Source organism: Rhinopithecus roxellana, chromosome 8, assembly GCF_007565055.1.
Source record: "Rhinopithecus roxellana isolate Shanxi Qingling chromosome 8, ASM756505v1, whole genome shotgun sequence".
NCBI lineage: Eukaryota > Metazoa > Chordata > Mammalia > Primates > Cercopithecidae > Rhinopithecus > Rhinopithecus roxellana.
Window position 1 is genome coordinate 8,766,424 of NC_044556.1, and position 16,889 is coordinate 8,783,312.

The 16,889-nt window shown below is 53.8% G+C and overlaps 1 protein-coding gene across 2 annotated transcripts; it reads right to left on the reverse strand.

The window, feature by feature from the left end:
• Positions 1–264: 264 nt before the first annotated feature.
• Positions 265–14,292, reverse strand: FCER2 (Fc fragment of IgE receptor II). Of its 2 annotated transcripts, none has more exons than XM_030936586.1 (11): positions 14,167–14,292; positions 11,894–12,007; positions 10,894–11,007; positions 10,510–10,563; positions 9,678–9,740; positions 9,388–9,450; positions 9,165–9,227; positions 8,937–9,026; positions 2,004–2,155; positions 1,759–1,865; positions 265–1,040 (listed from the first exon to the last, which is right to left on the reverse strand). In XM_030936586.1, the coding sequence occupies exons 2-11, from the start codon at positions 11,913–11,915 to the stop codon at positions 803–805; spliced, it is 966 nt and encodes a 321-aa protein (XP_030792446.1). In that variant the 5' UTR covers positions 11,916–12,007; positions 14,167–14,292; the 3' UTR covers positions 265–802. The 2 variants fall into 2 exon arrangements, with proteins under 2 accessions (XP_030792446.1, XP_010383367.1); XM_010385065.2 differs by having other exon boundaries at positions 698–1,040; positions 14,171–14,292.
• Positions 14,293–16,889: the final 2,597 nt, after the last annotated feature.

Below are 16,889 nucleotides of genomic sequence, written 5' to 3' on the forward strand. Positions count from 1 at the left end.
ACTACAAGCTCCGCCTCCTGGGTTCACGCCATTCTTCTGCCTCAGCCTCCCCAGCAGCTGGGACTACAGGCGCCTGCCACCACGCCCGGGCTAGTTTTTTGTATTTTTAGTAGAGACGGGGTTTCACCGTGTTAGCCAGGATGACCTCGATCTCCTGACCTTGTGATCTGCCCGCCTCAGCCTCCCAAAGTGCTGGGATTACAGGCATGAGCCACTGCGCCCGGCCGAATTTTTGTGTTTTTAATAGAGCTGGAGTTTTGCCATGTTGGCCAGGCTGGTCTCGAACTCCTGACCTCAGATGATTTGCCTGCCTTGGCCTCCCAAAGTGCTGGAATTACAGGCATGAGCCACCACGCCCGGACAAAGATCTGATGTCCCAACCTTCAAAGGTGGTCTCAGGCATCAGACTCTGGAATTCCCAGCTGCCACGTGCCATAGCCAGAGACCAGACCCAGCCAGGCCTCCAAGAAGGAGACAAATGTGGGGGGCCATCATTGCCCCATTTTATTGATGCAGGCTGGACAGGAGGACTCGCCACCTGAGCTGGGGTACTGAGGTCCTGGGGTGCTGAGGACATGGGGCTGCATCTGGAGAGGGTGGTGTTTGGGGGCACTCCCATGTGGAGAGGAAGCTGTTGGGGGACATTCCTGGGAAGGCAGGGGCCACAGAGGAGCCAGAGATGTATCAGCTGCCTCTGTTTGGGTGGCAGAAAATGTCACGGGGATCTTTCAGCCACAAAGAGGGGTTTAGGCTGTGGTTGGAGGTCTTCAGGGTCTCACTCTAGGCCTGGCTGTATCCATGCTCAAGAGTGGAGAGGGGCAGAAGGGGCGGGCAGGCGGCCGTCAGGGCTGGATCTTGATTCGGGTCCCAGGGACTCTGTGGAACCTTCACTGGCTGGCGGCGCACACGTGGCCAGCCGGTCGCACACCCAGGCGCCCAGCTTACGGTCGCAGAAGGCGTTGTTCCAGTGGCTGGAGCCCCGCATCATCACGCAGTCCTTGCCCTGGCTCTGGCTGGTGGGCTCCCCTGGAGCCCAGTTGCTGGAGCAAAAGGCTTTGGGGTCAGGGAATGGGGCAGGGAGAAGGGGCCCAGTTCCTCACAGCCTGGACACAGCCCTGAGTCTGCACCCACCCTTCTCACCCCAGGTTCCCCCATCCTGAGTCTGTGCCTGGGGACCTGTACTTCATTTTGGTGCCCCATACCCTGTAGCCCAAGACTCACCCTTATTTTATTTATTTATTTTTGTTGTTGTTGTTTAGACAGAATCGCTCTGTCGCCCAGGCTGGAGTGCAGTGCGTGATCTCGGCTCACTGCAACCTCCACCTCCTGGGTTCAAGTGATTCTCCTGCCTCAGCTTCCCAAATAGCTGGGATTACAGGCGCCCACCACCATGTCTGGCTAATTTTTGTATTTTTAGTAGAGAGGGTTTTTGCCATGTTGACCAGGCTGGTCTTGAACTCCTGGCAGGTGATCCACCCACCTCGGCCTCCCATAGTGCTGGGATGACAGGCAAGAGCCACCCTGCCTGGCCAAGACTCACCCTTCTAATCTTTGCCCCTTCCTCTATATCTCCTCCTCCAGGTCAGAGAAGCCTTGGCCAGGTGCCCCCACCCCCACTGGCATCGTCCTCCTCCCCTGCACCCCTACCGACCCTTCTCTCTGAGCCCTCACCCGTTTCCCGGTGCAGTTTATTCAGGGAGCTCCTCCCGCCACCGTATTTCCGCCTCCTCCCCTGGATCCCAGAGGCCCCCTCCTCACCTGTAGTCCATGGGGCTCCCATCCACCCAGATAAACTCCCCCTTCAGGTTCAAGTTCCGAAGGCCAATCCAGGAGCCGGTGTGGCTGGCATGCTTGGTCAGGAAGTCCTGGGGGGCAGGACGGGGCTGGAGGACTGAAGACATGTGCCCGGGGCCTTCCAGCCCACTTCGAGAGGTTGGGTAGAGTTGGGGGGGGGTCCCCACCTTCACCGTGCTGCCCACCACCTCTGCAGAGCCCGGGCCCACCTGCTCCTCCGGGCTGTGGATGCTGACCAGCTGCCCTTCCATGTCCTCACAGGCGTACCGGGCGTGGAGCCACTGCTTGGTGCCCTTGCCGAAGTAGTAGCACTTCCGTTGGAAATTGATCCACTTTTCAGGGCACATGTTGCACACAAAGCCTGGGGTGGAGAAGAGGCTCAGGCGTGGTGCCAAGGGAGGTGCCATGGGCACCCTGGGCGGAGTAGGTGGCGGTGCCTCTCCTAGGGCCACTCCTGGGGTTCCGGCTAAAAGCAGACGCACCGCAGGGCCTAACAGATGGCCTCCTGGGTTCTGTTCTTTGCTGGAGCTGTGATGCCGACCAGTTCCATAGCAGAAGCACCTCAGCCACCATGGCCACAAACACCTTCACGGTTAGCAGAGCACGGTGTCGACCATCAACACCTCAACCACCGTCAGCATCTCCACAAACACCTCATGGCCAGAAGCAACACAAGCACCAACACTGTCACCACACATTCAGGTCCAACATGGTCAACACCATGCCACAAACACACTCTCGTCCAACAACACTTCAACCACTGTCATCACCACAGACACCTCCCAGCTAGAGGTTCCTCAACCACCAGCACCATCACCACAAACGCATTCATGTCCAGCAACACTTCAACCACCGTTATCAGCACAGACACCTCACAGCTAGAGGCCCCTCACCATCAACACCATGGCCACAAACACACTCATGTCCAGTAATATTTCTTTTTCTTTCTTTTTTTTTTTTTTTGAGACAGAGTCTCGCTCTGTTGCCCAGGCTAGAGTGCAGAGGCGTGATCTTGGCTCACTGCAAGCTCTGCCTCCCGGGTTCAAGCGGTTCTCCTGCCTCAGTATCCTGAGTAGCTGGGATTACAGGTGCCCATCACCATGCCCTGCTAATTTTTGTATTTTTGGTAGAGGCGGGGTTTCACGATGTTGGTCAGGCTGGTCTCGAACTCCTGACCTCAGGTGATCTGCCTGCCTCAGCCTCCCAAAGTGTTGGGATTACAGGCGTCAGCCACCGCACCTGGCCCAATAATATTTCAACCACCGTCATCACCACAGACACCTCACAGCTAGAAATCCTTGAACCATCAACACCATGACCACAGACACATTCATATCCAACAATACTTCAACCACTGTCATCACCACAGACACCTCACAGCTAGAAACCCCTCAACCATCAACACCATGACCGGAAACGCATTCATATCCAACAACACTTAAACCACCATCGCCACAAGCACCACCATGGCCAGCAGCCCTTCAATTGTCATTCTCATCACCTTAAATCCACCATGGCTTGGGAACTCTTCAATCACCAACGCCATGACCACATCACCAGCTCCACAGCCAGTAGCACCTCGGCCACAAATCCCATCACCACAAATGCTTCACAGTGAGCAGAGCAGCAATCGCTAACACCATCGCCATCAACACCCTAGTTAGAAGTGCCTCAACTGCCACCAGCATCACCATCAATCCATCCATGGTGAGCAACACTTCAATCCCCAACATTACCACCACATCCCAGTTCCACAGCCAGCAGCACCTCAGCCACAAGCACCATTGCCAACAGCACTTTGACCACCCTCATCACCTCAAACGCCTCATGCCAGGAGCACTTCAACCACCAACACCAGCACCACAAATAGCACATGGCCAAAAATGCCACCAACACCATCATCACAAATGCCTCACAGCCAGCTGAACATCAGTCACCAACATCATCACCATAAATACACCCATAGCCAGCAACACCCCAATCACCAACACCATGACCACATCACCAGTTCCACAGCCAGTAACACTGCAACCGCAAACACTGTCACCACAAATACCTCACAACTAGAAGCACCTCAACCACCAGCACTATCACCACAAATGCATTCACGTCCATCAACACATCAACTACCAACACCATCACCATAAACACATTCACGTCCATCAACACATCAGCTACCAACACCATCGCCACAAACACATTCACATCCGTCAACACATCAACTACCAACACCATCGCCACAAACACATTCACGTCCGTCAGCACATCAACTACCAACACCATCGCCACGAACACATTCACGTCCATCAGCACATCAGCTACCAACACCAGCGCCACGAACACATTCATGTCCGTCAGCACATCAACTACCAACACCAGCGCCACGAACACATTCATGTCCATCAACACATCAACTACCAACACAAGCACCACGAACATATTCACATCCATCAACACATCAACTGCCAACATCATCATCGCAAACACATTCATGTCCATCAACACATCAACTACCAACACCATCGCCACAAACACATTCATGTCCAACAACACATCAACTACCAACATCATTGCCATGAATGCATTCATATCCAACAACACATAAACCACTAACACTGTCACCACAAACGCCTTACAGCCAGCAGCACGCCAATCACAAACACTATCGCCATCAACACCTCATGGTTAGCAACACCTCAGCTGATGCCAAAGTCACCACAAACACTTCATGGCCAGAAGCAGTTCAACCACCAACACCATCATTATAAATATACTCTTGACCATCAGTGCTTCAAGTGCTGACACCATTACCATCAGTACATCCATGGCCAGCAGTACTTCAATCACCAGCACCATGGTCAGCAGCAAGTCAGCCACCATCACTGTCACCACAAACACATTCATATCCAACAACACTTCAACCACCATCATCAGCACAAACACCTCATGGCCAACAGTGCCTCAGCCACCAACCACATCATGACAGACACCTCATGGCCAGCAGCACTTCAACCACCAACAGACGCCTCCAAGGTCAGCAACACCTTAATCACTGATATCATTACCAGAGGCACCCACCACCAGCAGTGACTTATCTCCACCACCCACACCACAGCCAACACCATCTTTACCAACCACACCAACCATGTCTTCATCACCAGCACTAACAGCAAAACCAGTGCTGTGGCCAAGTCCACCAGCGATTACTTTCCCAAAGCACCATCCCCACCAACAGCCCTGGTCATCATCCCTGGCAGTACCCCCCAAATCAGCACTCTTAGTCAATGTCTGGGAAATTGAAATGATTTTCTTCCAGTGGGAGGCTTTGGTCAGAAAAGCCAATGGGATTGTAAGACGAGGTCCCACAATCCTTCAATATGGTCTCTTTCTCCCCTTCCCTCCACCCCAAGGAGACTCCCAGACATTGTTGCTATCACCTCCCAGGTGGGAGGTCAAACCCACTCTTACTGGATCAAATCTTTCTTGCTTCAAAATAGATTTTCAGCAGTGGTGGGCACCTGTAATCCTAGCTACTTGGGAGGCTGAGGCAGGAGGATCGCTTGAGCCCAGGAGTTTGAGACTAGCCTGGGCAACATAGCAAAAACCTGCTTTAAGAAAGTCGGTTTTCCTACAGTGATATGTAGGGAGGGTTCCACTACACGTGGTCAGATGTTTTTTGTTTTTTGTTTTGTTTTGTTTTCAGACAGAGTCTTGCTCTGTCTCCCAGGCTGGAATGCAGTGGTGCTATCTCGGCTCACTGCAACCTCCACCTCCTGGGTTCAAGCGATTCTCCTGCCTCAGCCTCCCGAGTAGTTGGGACTACAGGCGTCCACCACCACGCTCGGCTAATGTTTGTATTTTTAGTAGAGACGGGGTTTCACCATGTTGGTCACGCTGGTCTCGAACTCCTGACCTCAGGTGATCTACCTGCCTCAGCCTCCCAAAGTGCTGGGATTACAGGCGTGAGCCACTGTGCCCACCCTCACGTGGTCAGATTCTTCTAAGGGGCTTAGGGTCTGCAGTAGCTTGAGTCGGATTGCTTCTCACCCATGCAATGGTAACCAGTACTCAGTCCTCTGGAGGTACAGCGTTAAAACAGGAAGAGGTGGCCAGGGGCAGAGGCTCGTACTTGTAATCCCAGTGATTTGGGAGGCCAAGACGAGAGGATCACTGGACCCCAGGAGTTTGAGGCCATAGTGAGCCATGATTGTGCCACTGCACTCCAGCCTTGGTGACAGAACCAGGCCCTGAATCTAAACAACAACAAAAACAACAAAAACCCAAACCCCCAAAACCAGGAAGAGGACATTTCTGAGCCCTTAAAGAAAACTTCGGGGGGAGGTGTCTTGGTTGGTTGTTACACAGTCACCCAGAGACAACCTCAGCCGGGCTCAGATCCCAGGCTGTGGGGCTGGATTTGGGGGAGACTTCAGGGACTGCGGAAGAATTAGGAGGTGAGCTGTCAGAAGTAGTCGTGGTCCAGAGTACTCTTCCCCTGCGCCTCTCCCTGAGGGACCACACTGAGGTTTCTGGCTGGGATTCCCAAAGCCAGCTCACATCCCGGAGGACGGGACTCCAGCTCACATCCCGGGGGACGGGACTCCGGCTCACATCCCGGGGGACGGGACTCCGGCTCACATCCCGGGGGACGGGACTCCGGCTCACATCCCGGGGGACGGGACTCCGTCACACCAAGCGCAGAAACTTCCTCTTCTCTGCCCCAGTTAGGACAGCTGGGGCTTCCCAGAGGTCAAAGACCAAAAATCAAGGGTGGGGGCATTGGCTGGGGGAATGGTAGGGCTGTAAAACCCCGGTTCCCACCCCGCATTAACATTTTTTTTTTCTTTAGAGGCAAGGTCCTACTCTGTTGCCCAGGCTGGAGTGCAGGGGCTCAATCCTAGCTCACCGCAGCCTCAAACTCCTGGGCTCAAGTGATCCTCCCACCTCAGCCTCCCGAGTAGATGAGACTACAGGTACACATCACCACATCTGGCTAAGTTTTTCATGTTTTTGTTGAGGCAGGATTTGGCTGTGTTGCCTAGGCTGGTCTTAAACTCCTGGACTCAAGTGCTCCTCCTGCCTCGGCCTCCCAAAGTGCTGGGATTACAGGCGTGAGCCAGTGCACCTGGTCCCTACCCCACCTTAAGGGTACAGTGACTGAATGTCTGCTCTCTCTGCAGCCTGCTAGCCTCCTGGGGTCAACACTGCCTCCATTACTGCCACCCCTGGGAAAGAGGCCACCATCTCCATTATCTCATCACGGCAGACGGTACCCCTGTCCAGCTCCCTGACCTGGTCAATCTACCAGGAGGGCCGTGTGCGTGGGAATCCTACTAATGACTCCTCACTGGGGTACATCAGGCAGAGGACAACAGCAGGGAGATCCCAGCTAGGGTCAACACTGGACTGCTTTAACCCAGAAGAGAAAAAAAATTGTAGGAGCCTCCAAATCTGTGAAAGGACTCAGTTGGAATCAGAAAGGGCATTCCTGCCAGGCAAGATGGCTCATGCCTGTAATCTCAGCATTTTGGGAGGTGGAGGCAAGAGGATTGCTGGAGCCCAGGAGTTCAGGAACAGCCTGGGCAACATAGCAAGATCCTGTTGCTACAAAAAATAAAAAAATTAGCTAGGGCCAGGTGCAATGACTCATGCCTGTAATCCCAGCACTTTGGGAGACTGAGGCAGAAGGATCGCTGGAGTCCAGGAGTTCAAGACCAACCTGGGTAACATAGGGAGACCCCATGGCTACAGGAAAATAAAAAAATTAGCCTGGTGTGGTGGCACACACTTGTAGTCTCAGCTACTCTGGAAGCTGAGGTGGGAGGATCGCTTGAGCCCAGGAGTTGGAGGTTGCAGTAAACTATGATTGCACCACTGCATTTCAGCCCGGGCAAAAGAGCAAGACTCCACCTCTTTTTTTTTTTTTTGAGACAGAGTCTTGTTTTGTTGCCGAGGCTGGAGTGCAGTGGTGCAAAGAAAGCATGATCTCGGCTCACTGCAACCTCTGCCTCCCGGGTTCAAGCAATTCTTGTGCCTCAGCCTCCCAAGTAGCTGGGATTATGAATGTCCGCCACCACGCCTGGCTAATTTTTTTTTAATTTTTATTGAGATGGAGTCTCGCTCTGTTGCCATCCTGCAGTGCAGTGGCGCGATCTCGGCTCACTGCAATCTCCACCTCCCGGGTTCAAGCAATTCTCCCTGTCTCAGCCTCCTGAGTACCTGGGACTACAGGAGCGTGCCACTACACCCAGCTAATTTTTGTAGTTTTATTAGAGATGGGGGTTTTATCATGTTGGTCAGACTGGTCTCGAACTCCTGACCTCAAATAATCCACCTGCCTTGACCTCCCAAAGTGCTGGGATCCCAGGCGTGAGCCACCGCGCCCAGCTTATTTTTGTATTGTTGTTATTGTTGTTGTTGTTTGTTTTTTTTTTGAGACGGAGTCTCGCTCTGTTGCCCAGGCTGGAGTGCAGTGGCACAATCTCGGCTCACTGCAAGCTCCACCTCCCGGGTCCACGCCATTCTTCTGCCTCAGCCTCCCAAGCAGCTGGGACTACAGGCGCCCGCCACTAAGCCCGGCTATTTTTTTTTTTTTTTTTTTTTTTTGTATTTTTAGTAGAGATGGGGTTTCACCATGTTAGCCTGACCTCCTGACCTCGTGATCCACCCGCCTCAACCTCCCAAAGTACTGGGATTACAGGCGTGAGCCACCACGCCGGCTTAATTTTTGTATTTTTAGTAGAGACGGGGTTTCACCACATTGGTCAGGCTGGTCTCGAGCTCCTGAACTCACATGATCCACCCACCTCGGCCTCTCAAAATGCTGAGATTACAGGTGCGAGCCACCGTGCCCAGCTAAGAACCCTTCTCTTAAAAAATAAAATAAGGGTGTTTTATGTATGCCCCATGTGTCCTGCCCCATCGGAAACCTAGTCCTATTTCTGTCGTCACGCACACTTCTGCCTTGCATCCAAGCACACTCCCTACCCCGTGCTTTGTGTCCCCCTGATGACACTTGGGTCACACAAATGTATAGACATGCTGCCTCACGTCACATACGCGTGCTGTCATTCACGTTTGCCAACACACCCGAGCCCCTGGTGCGGTCACGCGCCATCCTGAGCCGAGACTCACACACTCACCATTGGACACCTGCAGCTCCATCCGTAGCTTCATCACCTCCTCCCGGAGTCTTTCCAGCAAATCTGAAGCTGCGTTCCTCTCGTTCAATTCTTGGGGATTCGACAGGGGGTGGTGCTCAGAGACCGACTGGCAGGCCCCCTCCTTGTCCGTTCCCTCTCCCACTGCCCCATCCCCTCCCCCACTGCCCCATCCCCTCCCCCACTGCCCCATCCCCTCCCAAGCCTCACCCTGGGACTTGAAGCTGCTCAGATCTGCTTGAAGCCCGTTCAGGTTCCAGGACAGCTCCGAGTCTGTTGTGTGTAGGAGCACAGGGCTGGTCTCAGGGAGGATGTGTACAGGCCAAGGGCACCCGCCAAGCCTGGTCCCCCAGCCTCACGGTTCCCCAGAGCTCCGAGACACTCCCTCCTTCCCACTCAATCTGGCTCCATACCCCCGATCCCAGTCTCTCACCCTGAGATTTCAATCTCTGCTGTTCAGCTCGAAGTTCCTCCAGGTCCTGCCAAATCTGCGTGGCTGTTTGCAGGGGAGGGGGCTTTGTGGTCAGCAGGTCCTCACTGTCTCCCCCATGTACCCCTACCCATCCCCTGGCCTCTGCCTGGGTTCTTAAAGCCACCTGCTCAGTTTGCAGTTCCCGGGTGTTGGGGGTGGGGTACAATGAGTCTTAATGCTCTGGGTCCAGGAAGTCATCCAAGACCCCCTCGCCTTTCCCCCCTGCAACCCCCACTGCAGGGGTCACTCACACTGGGATTTTTGCGCCATCTGGTCACCGTGGTGTCTTTCCAAGTTCTTGGAAACTTGAGAGACTGGAGCGGCGGGAGAGAAGAGATATCCCAGGAACCTCAAAGGCAGGTCCTTGGACCCCGCCCATGCCCCAGGCTCAGGGACCCTCTCACATAGTCACAACAGCTGCTGTTGCTGTTTGTTCATTTACTGGGGCAGCAGGAGTGTACTCAGGAAGGTATATGCAAGAATATAATGAACCTCTGTACCTTTCCCTCACCCAGGATTAACTATAAAAGCAGTAGGCAACTATCAGAACACTTCACAAATCTTAGAGCTTGTTTCTGTCTCATGGCACTAAAATTATGCCCATTTTACAGATGAGGAAATGGAGGCACAAAGCAGTTACAAACTCCTTATGCTACAGATGCTTAAGGCTGCCCGACTTACAATGGCTCAACTTACAATAGCTCGAGTTACAATGGCTCGACTTTACAATGGTCTGAAACCAATATGCATTTAGTGGAAACCTTACTTCTCTTGCAATTCTGGGCAGTGGTAGGGAGCCAAAGCCTTTAGCCAGCCACACAGTTTTAACTTACACTATTTTTAACGTACTATGGGCTTACGGGGACATAACCCCATTGCAAGCAGAAGAGCATCTGTATTAAGATGCTATCAGGCACTTTTCCAAGCTTCCCTGGGTCCCCGCCTTCCCTAGGACAGGGATCAACTTAGGCTGACCTTCAGTTCCTTAGCGAGGGGACACTGAGGCTCAGAGAGGAGCGGGATGAGAGCTGGGCGTCCTAACCCTCACCGCCCCCTCCCACCTCCACCTTGACCCCTTCCTACCGTTCCGGGCAGCCCTCTCTTCCAGCTGTTTTACAGTCTGTGTGGTGTCCCAGTCTGGGGAGGGGGAGAGAAGAGGAGTAGAGAGTGGGGATTGTCAGTACCCCCACCTGCCTGCACCCTATCTCCCAGCTGGGGATGGAGGTCTTGGGTATAAGCCATGGAGGTGCTGAAAGGATGGAGGACAGGGATGCTGGGTTGGGGGTGACGGGCTCTGGGGAGTGGGGCATGGGAAAGGGCTGGCAGTGCCAAGGTGGAAGGAAGGATGGGAGAATTGGGCTTTCAAAGGTGCGTTGGGCTCCCCAGGCTCTGAGATGGGGATGTGGGAGGGAACACAGAAGAGCCCCATGAGTTGCGGGGACCATATGGGGCTGGGGATGTCCTCACGCCACAGGAGAAGGAGAGTCAGCAGCCCGGCCCACAGAGCAGCGGTCACCAGCCCCAGCAGCACGATCTGAGTTCCGCGCCTGCAACACCGCTTCCTGGGAAGCTCCTCGATCTCTGCCAGGGGTGGAGGGACTGACTATGGGTGCAGGGCGAAACTGGACACTGGCCCTGTCCGTCTCCCCATTACCCAGAGCCCCCAACAACCTGGGAGCCTGTCCAGAGCCCACACTGAAGCAGGGGGTCTCAGTGGACCCCTAGCTCCATTTGCACAGCTTCCTTACCTGACTTAGATCTGGGTCACTGTCCACAGAGACAGATCTGGGACCAAGAGCTAAGACTCCCTCAGTCCCCACAACCAATGCCAGACCCCCAGCCTTACTTCCAGAAGACCAGTTCCTGCTTTTTCCTTCCCCTCTGACCCCCAGCGCCCACCCTTATACCTCTGCACCTGTCCCCAACCCAGAGTCCCTTCCCTAAAACCAGGACACTGAGTCCCAGTTCTTCCCCAACATCGGAGCCACTCCCCAGCCGCTTTCCCAGGTGTCATCCAACATCCAGACCTCCAAAGCTCTCCCAGACCCCACCCAAAGGTCTATCTGGATGTCCCACCCCAAGCCCCTGGCCCTCTGCACTCACCCTGGCTTGGAGGATTCATTATGCTAAATTCTGCTTGTTCCAAGTTCCTGTTCTACTTGGCCTCTGACTCTATTGGGCTCCCAGCTTCCTAGCTGGAGCCGTTTGGTTTTTTTCTCTTTCTTTTTCTTTTTTTGTTAGGAGGGTGTTGAGTCAAAAAAAGGAGGGGCCCTCAATTTTCCACTCCTTCCTGGCTCTGCACCGGGAAAGTCAGTCCGGCCTCACCTCCTTACTCATACCAGTCACTTTCTCAGAAATTCACCTCTTTTCCAGAGAGGGACTGGGGAGCCCCCCTTCTCTCCTGGGTGAAAGGCAGTAGGTAAGGGTCATTGCTTCTGCCAGTGTTAGAACCAGAGAGTCCTCCTACCTGAATATTGACCTTCCTCCATGGCGGTCCTCCTTGGATTCTCCCGAAGATGGGGCACTTACTCCCTGACAACGCAGTCCACTCAGCGGGCACAATCACAGCTCCGGCCGGGATCTGGGTTTTAATGATGGTTAGGGTGAGGCGTCAAACCTTAGTTGCCAGCGCAGGGTAGCATCTGGGACTTAGGGGGACTCAGTGACTATCTGCTGATTTTGGTTAGTCTACAATCTGGACTCACTAGCGTAGTTAACGGGGAGACACAGCTGGTGTGGAGAGAGAGCAGCCTGACATCAGAAGTGGGGCACCCCCAGAGTCCATCACACTTGAGCTACACAGCAGGTGCACCCATGAGATCTTGACAAATGGCTTAATTAACCTGGAAACTTCTTTCCTCATTCGTAAAATGATGATACTGAGAACACCTATACTGTGGGTTGGTGATCTGTGCTAAAAATATCACCACCTTTTATTATAATTGCCTTGCCTGTGCACCCTCAGCCGAGGATTCAGCCTCAGTTTTCCCCTCTGTAAAATGAGCTGATGACAGCACCCAACTCATGAGGCCAAGATAGGATCCAATGAGATCACAGCATACCTGAGGCTTTTGGTGCGGGGCTGTGCGCAGTGGGTCTTCAGATTCTAAACGTTTATGAAGCATCTACTCTTAGCCACGTCCCACTGGGAAATGCTAAGAGCCCATAACCCAGGCCTCAGCCTTCTCCTCTGCCAGTGTCCCCAGGGCATCTGTAAAGTGCTCTGACTTTATTTATTTATTTGTTTATTTATGTATTTTTTGAAATGGAGTCTCACTCTCTTGCCCAGGCTGGAGTGCAGGGGCACAATCTCAGCTCACTGCAACCTCCGCCTCCTGGGTTTGAACGATTCTCCTGCCTCAGCCTCCCTAGTAGCTGGGACTACAGGTGCATGCCACCACACCAGGCTAATTTTTGTATTTTTAGTAGAGACGGGGTTTCACTATGTTGGCCAGGCTGGTCTCAAACTCCTGACCTCGTGATCCACCCACCTCAGGCTCCCAAAGTGCAGGAATTACAGGCGTGAGCCACTGTGCATGGCATATTTTTTTAATTTTTTGAGATGGAGTCTTACTCTGTTGCCCAGGCTGGAGTGCAGTGGCACCATCTTGGCTTACTGCAACCTGTACCTCCCGGGTTCAAGCAGCTAGCCTCCCAAGCAGCTAGGATTACAGACGCCCACCACCACACCTGGCTAATTTTTGTATTTTGGTAGAGACAGGGGTTTGCCATATGGATCAGGCTGGTCTCGAATTCCTGACCTCAGGTGATCTGCCCGCTTCAGCCTCCCAAAGTGCTGGGATTACAGGCTTAAGCCATTGCACCTGACCAAGTCCTCTGACTTTAAAGCATCTAGTATGTGCTGAGGAGCATGGAACTTGGGGTCTTTTAGGTCTGGAGGTCACTGGCTACCTTCTTTCGCTGCCTGACTGTAGGCAAGTCCCTTCTCTCGGAGCCTCAGGGAGGTGGGGTGTGGGGCGGCCAGGCTCTGATTAGCTGCAGCTCAAGCTGGCCCTTTTGACATTGTGAGAGGAACCCAGAGGTGTCACCATTCTGGGACTGGGAGTGTCCACGGAGGCAGCCAGACAGACCTGAGCCTGAGTCCCGGCTTCTCCCTGGACGAGCAGCTCAGTTTGCTCATCTGTTAATTGGGACTATTCAAAGCAACAGCACACAGTAGGTGCTCAGTAAATCTACTAGCAGGATGCTGGGGGAGTGTCCTCATTCTGTGGGGCCTCTCTCAATGGAACACAGGTACCAAGAGGGTAAGTGATTTATCCCCATCACGCAATGGTGGGACTAAGACTCAAACCCGGGACACTTGACCTGGGAGCCTATTTGCTCAATCATCCGCAGACAGAATCTCATAGTGGGGTATCTACGGGTGAGTGCCGGTTGGCAGGATCCCAACTCCAGACCGTCCTTCTAACCCAAAAGCTCCTGCCCCTGCCTAGCGCCTTCCATGGCTCCCCAGGGCCCTCTATGATCGGCCCAGCACACTCACCAAGCTCATCTCAGACCAGATGGCCTGTTTTCACTTCCCCAAATCAGGGACCCGAATGCCTCGAGATTCTGTCCACAATGCGGCCCCCACCCCCACTCCCACCGCCTACCACCTCCCTTCTCTGGCTGTGACCTCCTCCTGCTCATCCCTTGAGGCTCAGCCAAAGGTCATTTTTTTCCAAGGGCGCTTCGATCGCCACTTCCCATGGCCAACCCCCGAAACACACAGATACGTACTCACTTAGTGGAGTTTGGAGCCTGTGTCTGTCCTCCTAGTGTGTTGGGGTCGACCAGAGAGATTGGCAGGGACCGTCAGGGACAGAGGTTTAAGCAGGAAGAAAGACACTTTCTTCTGAAAGTAGAGCCACTGACAGCTTCTATTTTCATAGACCTAAATATAAGCTTGCCGTCCGGATAACATTACACGCATGGCCTCTCCTGGTGCTCCCCACACCCCGGTGAAGTCCGTGTTATTATTATCTCCATTTCTCAGGTAAGAGAATCGGGTGAAAACCAGAGCTGTTAAGCAGCAAGTTCCCACAGGGCTGAAGGAGGTGAGCGGTAGCATCAAGATTTGAACCAGGGTTATTGCACACGGAATCATTATACCACTATGGCCGATCACAGAGGACCCTGGGGAGTCATGGAAGGCTCTAGGCAGAGGCAGGACCTCTTGGGTTAGAAGGACGGCCTGGAGTTTGGATCCTGGCAGCCAACACTTACCAGCAGACACCCCACTATGAGATTATGTCTCTTGATGATTGAGCAAATAGGCTCCCAGGTCAAATGTCCCAAGTTTGAGTCCCAGTAAGAAAAAAGGGAAGAGGAGAGACAGGCAGAGGAAGGGAAGAAAAAGACAGAAGGAAGGAGAAGGAGAAGGAGGAGCAGGAGGGAAGGAGAGAAGGGGGAAAAAGAAAGATACATGAGATAATATTCAGGTCAAATATGGACAATTTTGGCTGGGCATGGTGGCTCACATCTGTAATCCCAGCACTTTGGGAGGCTGAGGCGGGAGGATCACTTGAACCCAGGAGGCGGAGGTTGCAGTGAGCCGAGATCGTGCCATTGCATTCCAGCCTGGGCAACAAGAACGAAACTCCGTCTCAAAAAAAAAAAAAAAAAAAAGGCCGGGCGCGGTGGCTCAAGCCTGTAATCCCAGCACTTTGGGAGGCCGAGACGGGCGGATCACGAGGTCAGGAGATCGAGACCATCCTGGCTAACATGTTAAAAGCCCGTCTCTACTAAAAAAAAGTACAAAAAACTAGCTGGACGAGGTGGCGGGCGCCTGTAGTCCCAGCTCCTCGGGAGGCTGAGGCAGGAGAATCACTTGAACCTGGGAGGCGGAGCTTGCAGTGAGCTGAGATCCGGCCGCTGCACTCCAGCCTGGGCGACACAGCCAGACTCCGTCTCAAAAAAAAAGAAAAAAGAAAGAAAAACAGAAAAGAAACACCAGACTCCATTCCAGCCCCATCCTGGAAATAGACTTTATCCCGTGTCCTCACAACATGGCCCAGCTGGACTTATTCCCAAGCTTCCTCCTCCTCCTCCTCCTCCTCCTCCTCCTCCTCCTCCTGTGTCCCCATTGCTGGGACCGTCCGTCCATCCACCCAGAGACCCCGGCCCAGGCCTTGTCCAAGCACTTCCCAGTCCTCCACCCCGCCACTCACCCAGCACCAGGGCCTGGCTCTTCTCAAAAAAATAACCTGCTTCTCCCTATCTCCATAGCTGCTGCCTCTGACCACTCCCTCTTCCCCCTGGGCCAGGTGACATCCCCTCTTAGGGTTCCCCCTGCCTGGTTTGCCTTGTCCCTGGAACACCTCCTCCATGGCCTCCCCACTCCCATCCTGCCCCCATGACAGCCCTCCTTGGGGCTCCACCTCCTGTCTTCTCCCCCAAAACAGACCCTCCAGGGCCCTCACTCCCACCTGGCCACCACGGCAGACCCCCTTAGGGTCCCCAACACTACCTGCTCCCATGACAAATCCCCCAGGGACCCCACCCTGGCTTGGCCTCAAATGCTGTCCCTAATGTCCACCCAGCAGCCCCCAGCGACCTCTCCAATGCTCACCGGCCAACTCTTTCCCTTCCTTTTTTTGAGACAGAGTCTTGCTGTGTCATCCAGGCTGGAATGCAGTGGCATGATCTCAAGTCACTGTAACCTCTGCCTCCCAGATTCAAGTGATTCTCCTGCCTCAGCCTCCCAAGTACCTGGGGTTACAGGTGCGCACCACCACACCCGGCTAAGTTTTTGTATTTGTAGTAGAGATGGGGTTTCACCAAGTTGACCAGGCTGGTCTTGAACTCCTGGTCTCAAGTGATCTGCCCACCTCGGCCTCCCAAAGTGTTGGGATTACAGGCGTGAGCCACCGCACCCAGCCCCTCCCTCCCTTCTTTACCATCTCCGTCCTTGGCCATTACCCCAGATCAAGGTGGAGGGGACATTTTGGTACCCAAAGTGAACAGCTTCAGACCACCAGAGCCAGTCACTCACTCAACAAGCATGCACCAAGGGCCACTTGGTCAGACAAGGCAGCATGGTCCCAGCTGTTCTGGAATGCAGGGTCCAGGGAACATTCCAGCCAGGCCCCTCCCTGACATAGTGGAGACATCCAGCCCTAGTGGATGACCCAGCCCAGCCCCGTCCTGGTTGGGAGGTGGGTTGTAGGGGCACAGGTGAGCGTCTTCTGGAGTGAGAGACATGGGAGGCGGACCACTCAGAAGTGGAGATTTGAAGTTTTCCCAGTTCAAATGGGGAAGGGGTTAAGGATCAGGGGACACATTTTGGGAAGGATGAGGAGGGTAGGCAAAGTGCCAAGGGGTCTTAGCACACAGAAGGTTAGGTGGCATAGTGACTAGGGCTGCAGATGCCTGAACCACGCTACCTGGGTTCAAATTCCTGGCTCTGCCGTTGAAGTGCTGTGTGACCTTTGGCAAGTCACTTAACCTCTCTGTGCTTCACA

Bases quoted from the DNA above. Each gene is read 5' to 3' on its own strand.
- FCER2 (XM_030936586.1), bottom strand. From the start codon at position 11,915: ATGGAGGAAGGTCAATATTCAG. The intron at 11,008-11,893 runs GTAGGAGGACTC...CACCCCTGGCAG, and splicing joins GGAGGAAGGTCAATATTCAG to AGATCGAGGAGCTTCCCAGG. The intron at 1,041-1,758 runs GTGAGGAGGGGG...CTTTTGCTCCAG, and splicing joins GGGAGCCCCATGGACTACAG to CAACTGGGCTCCAGGGGAGC.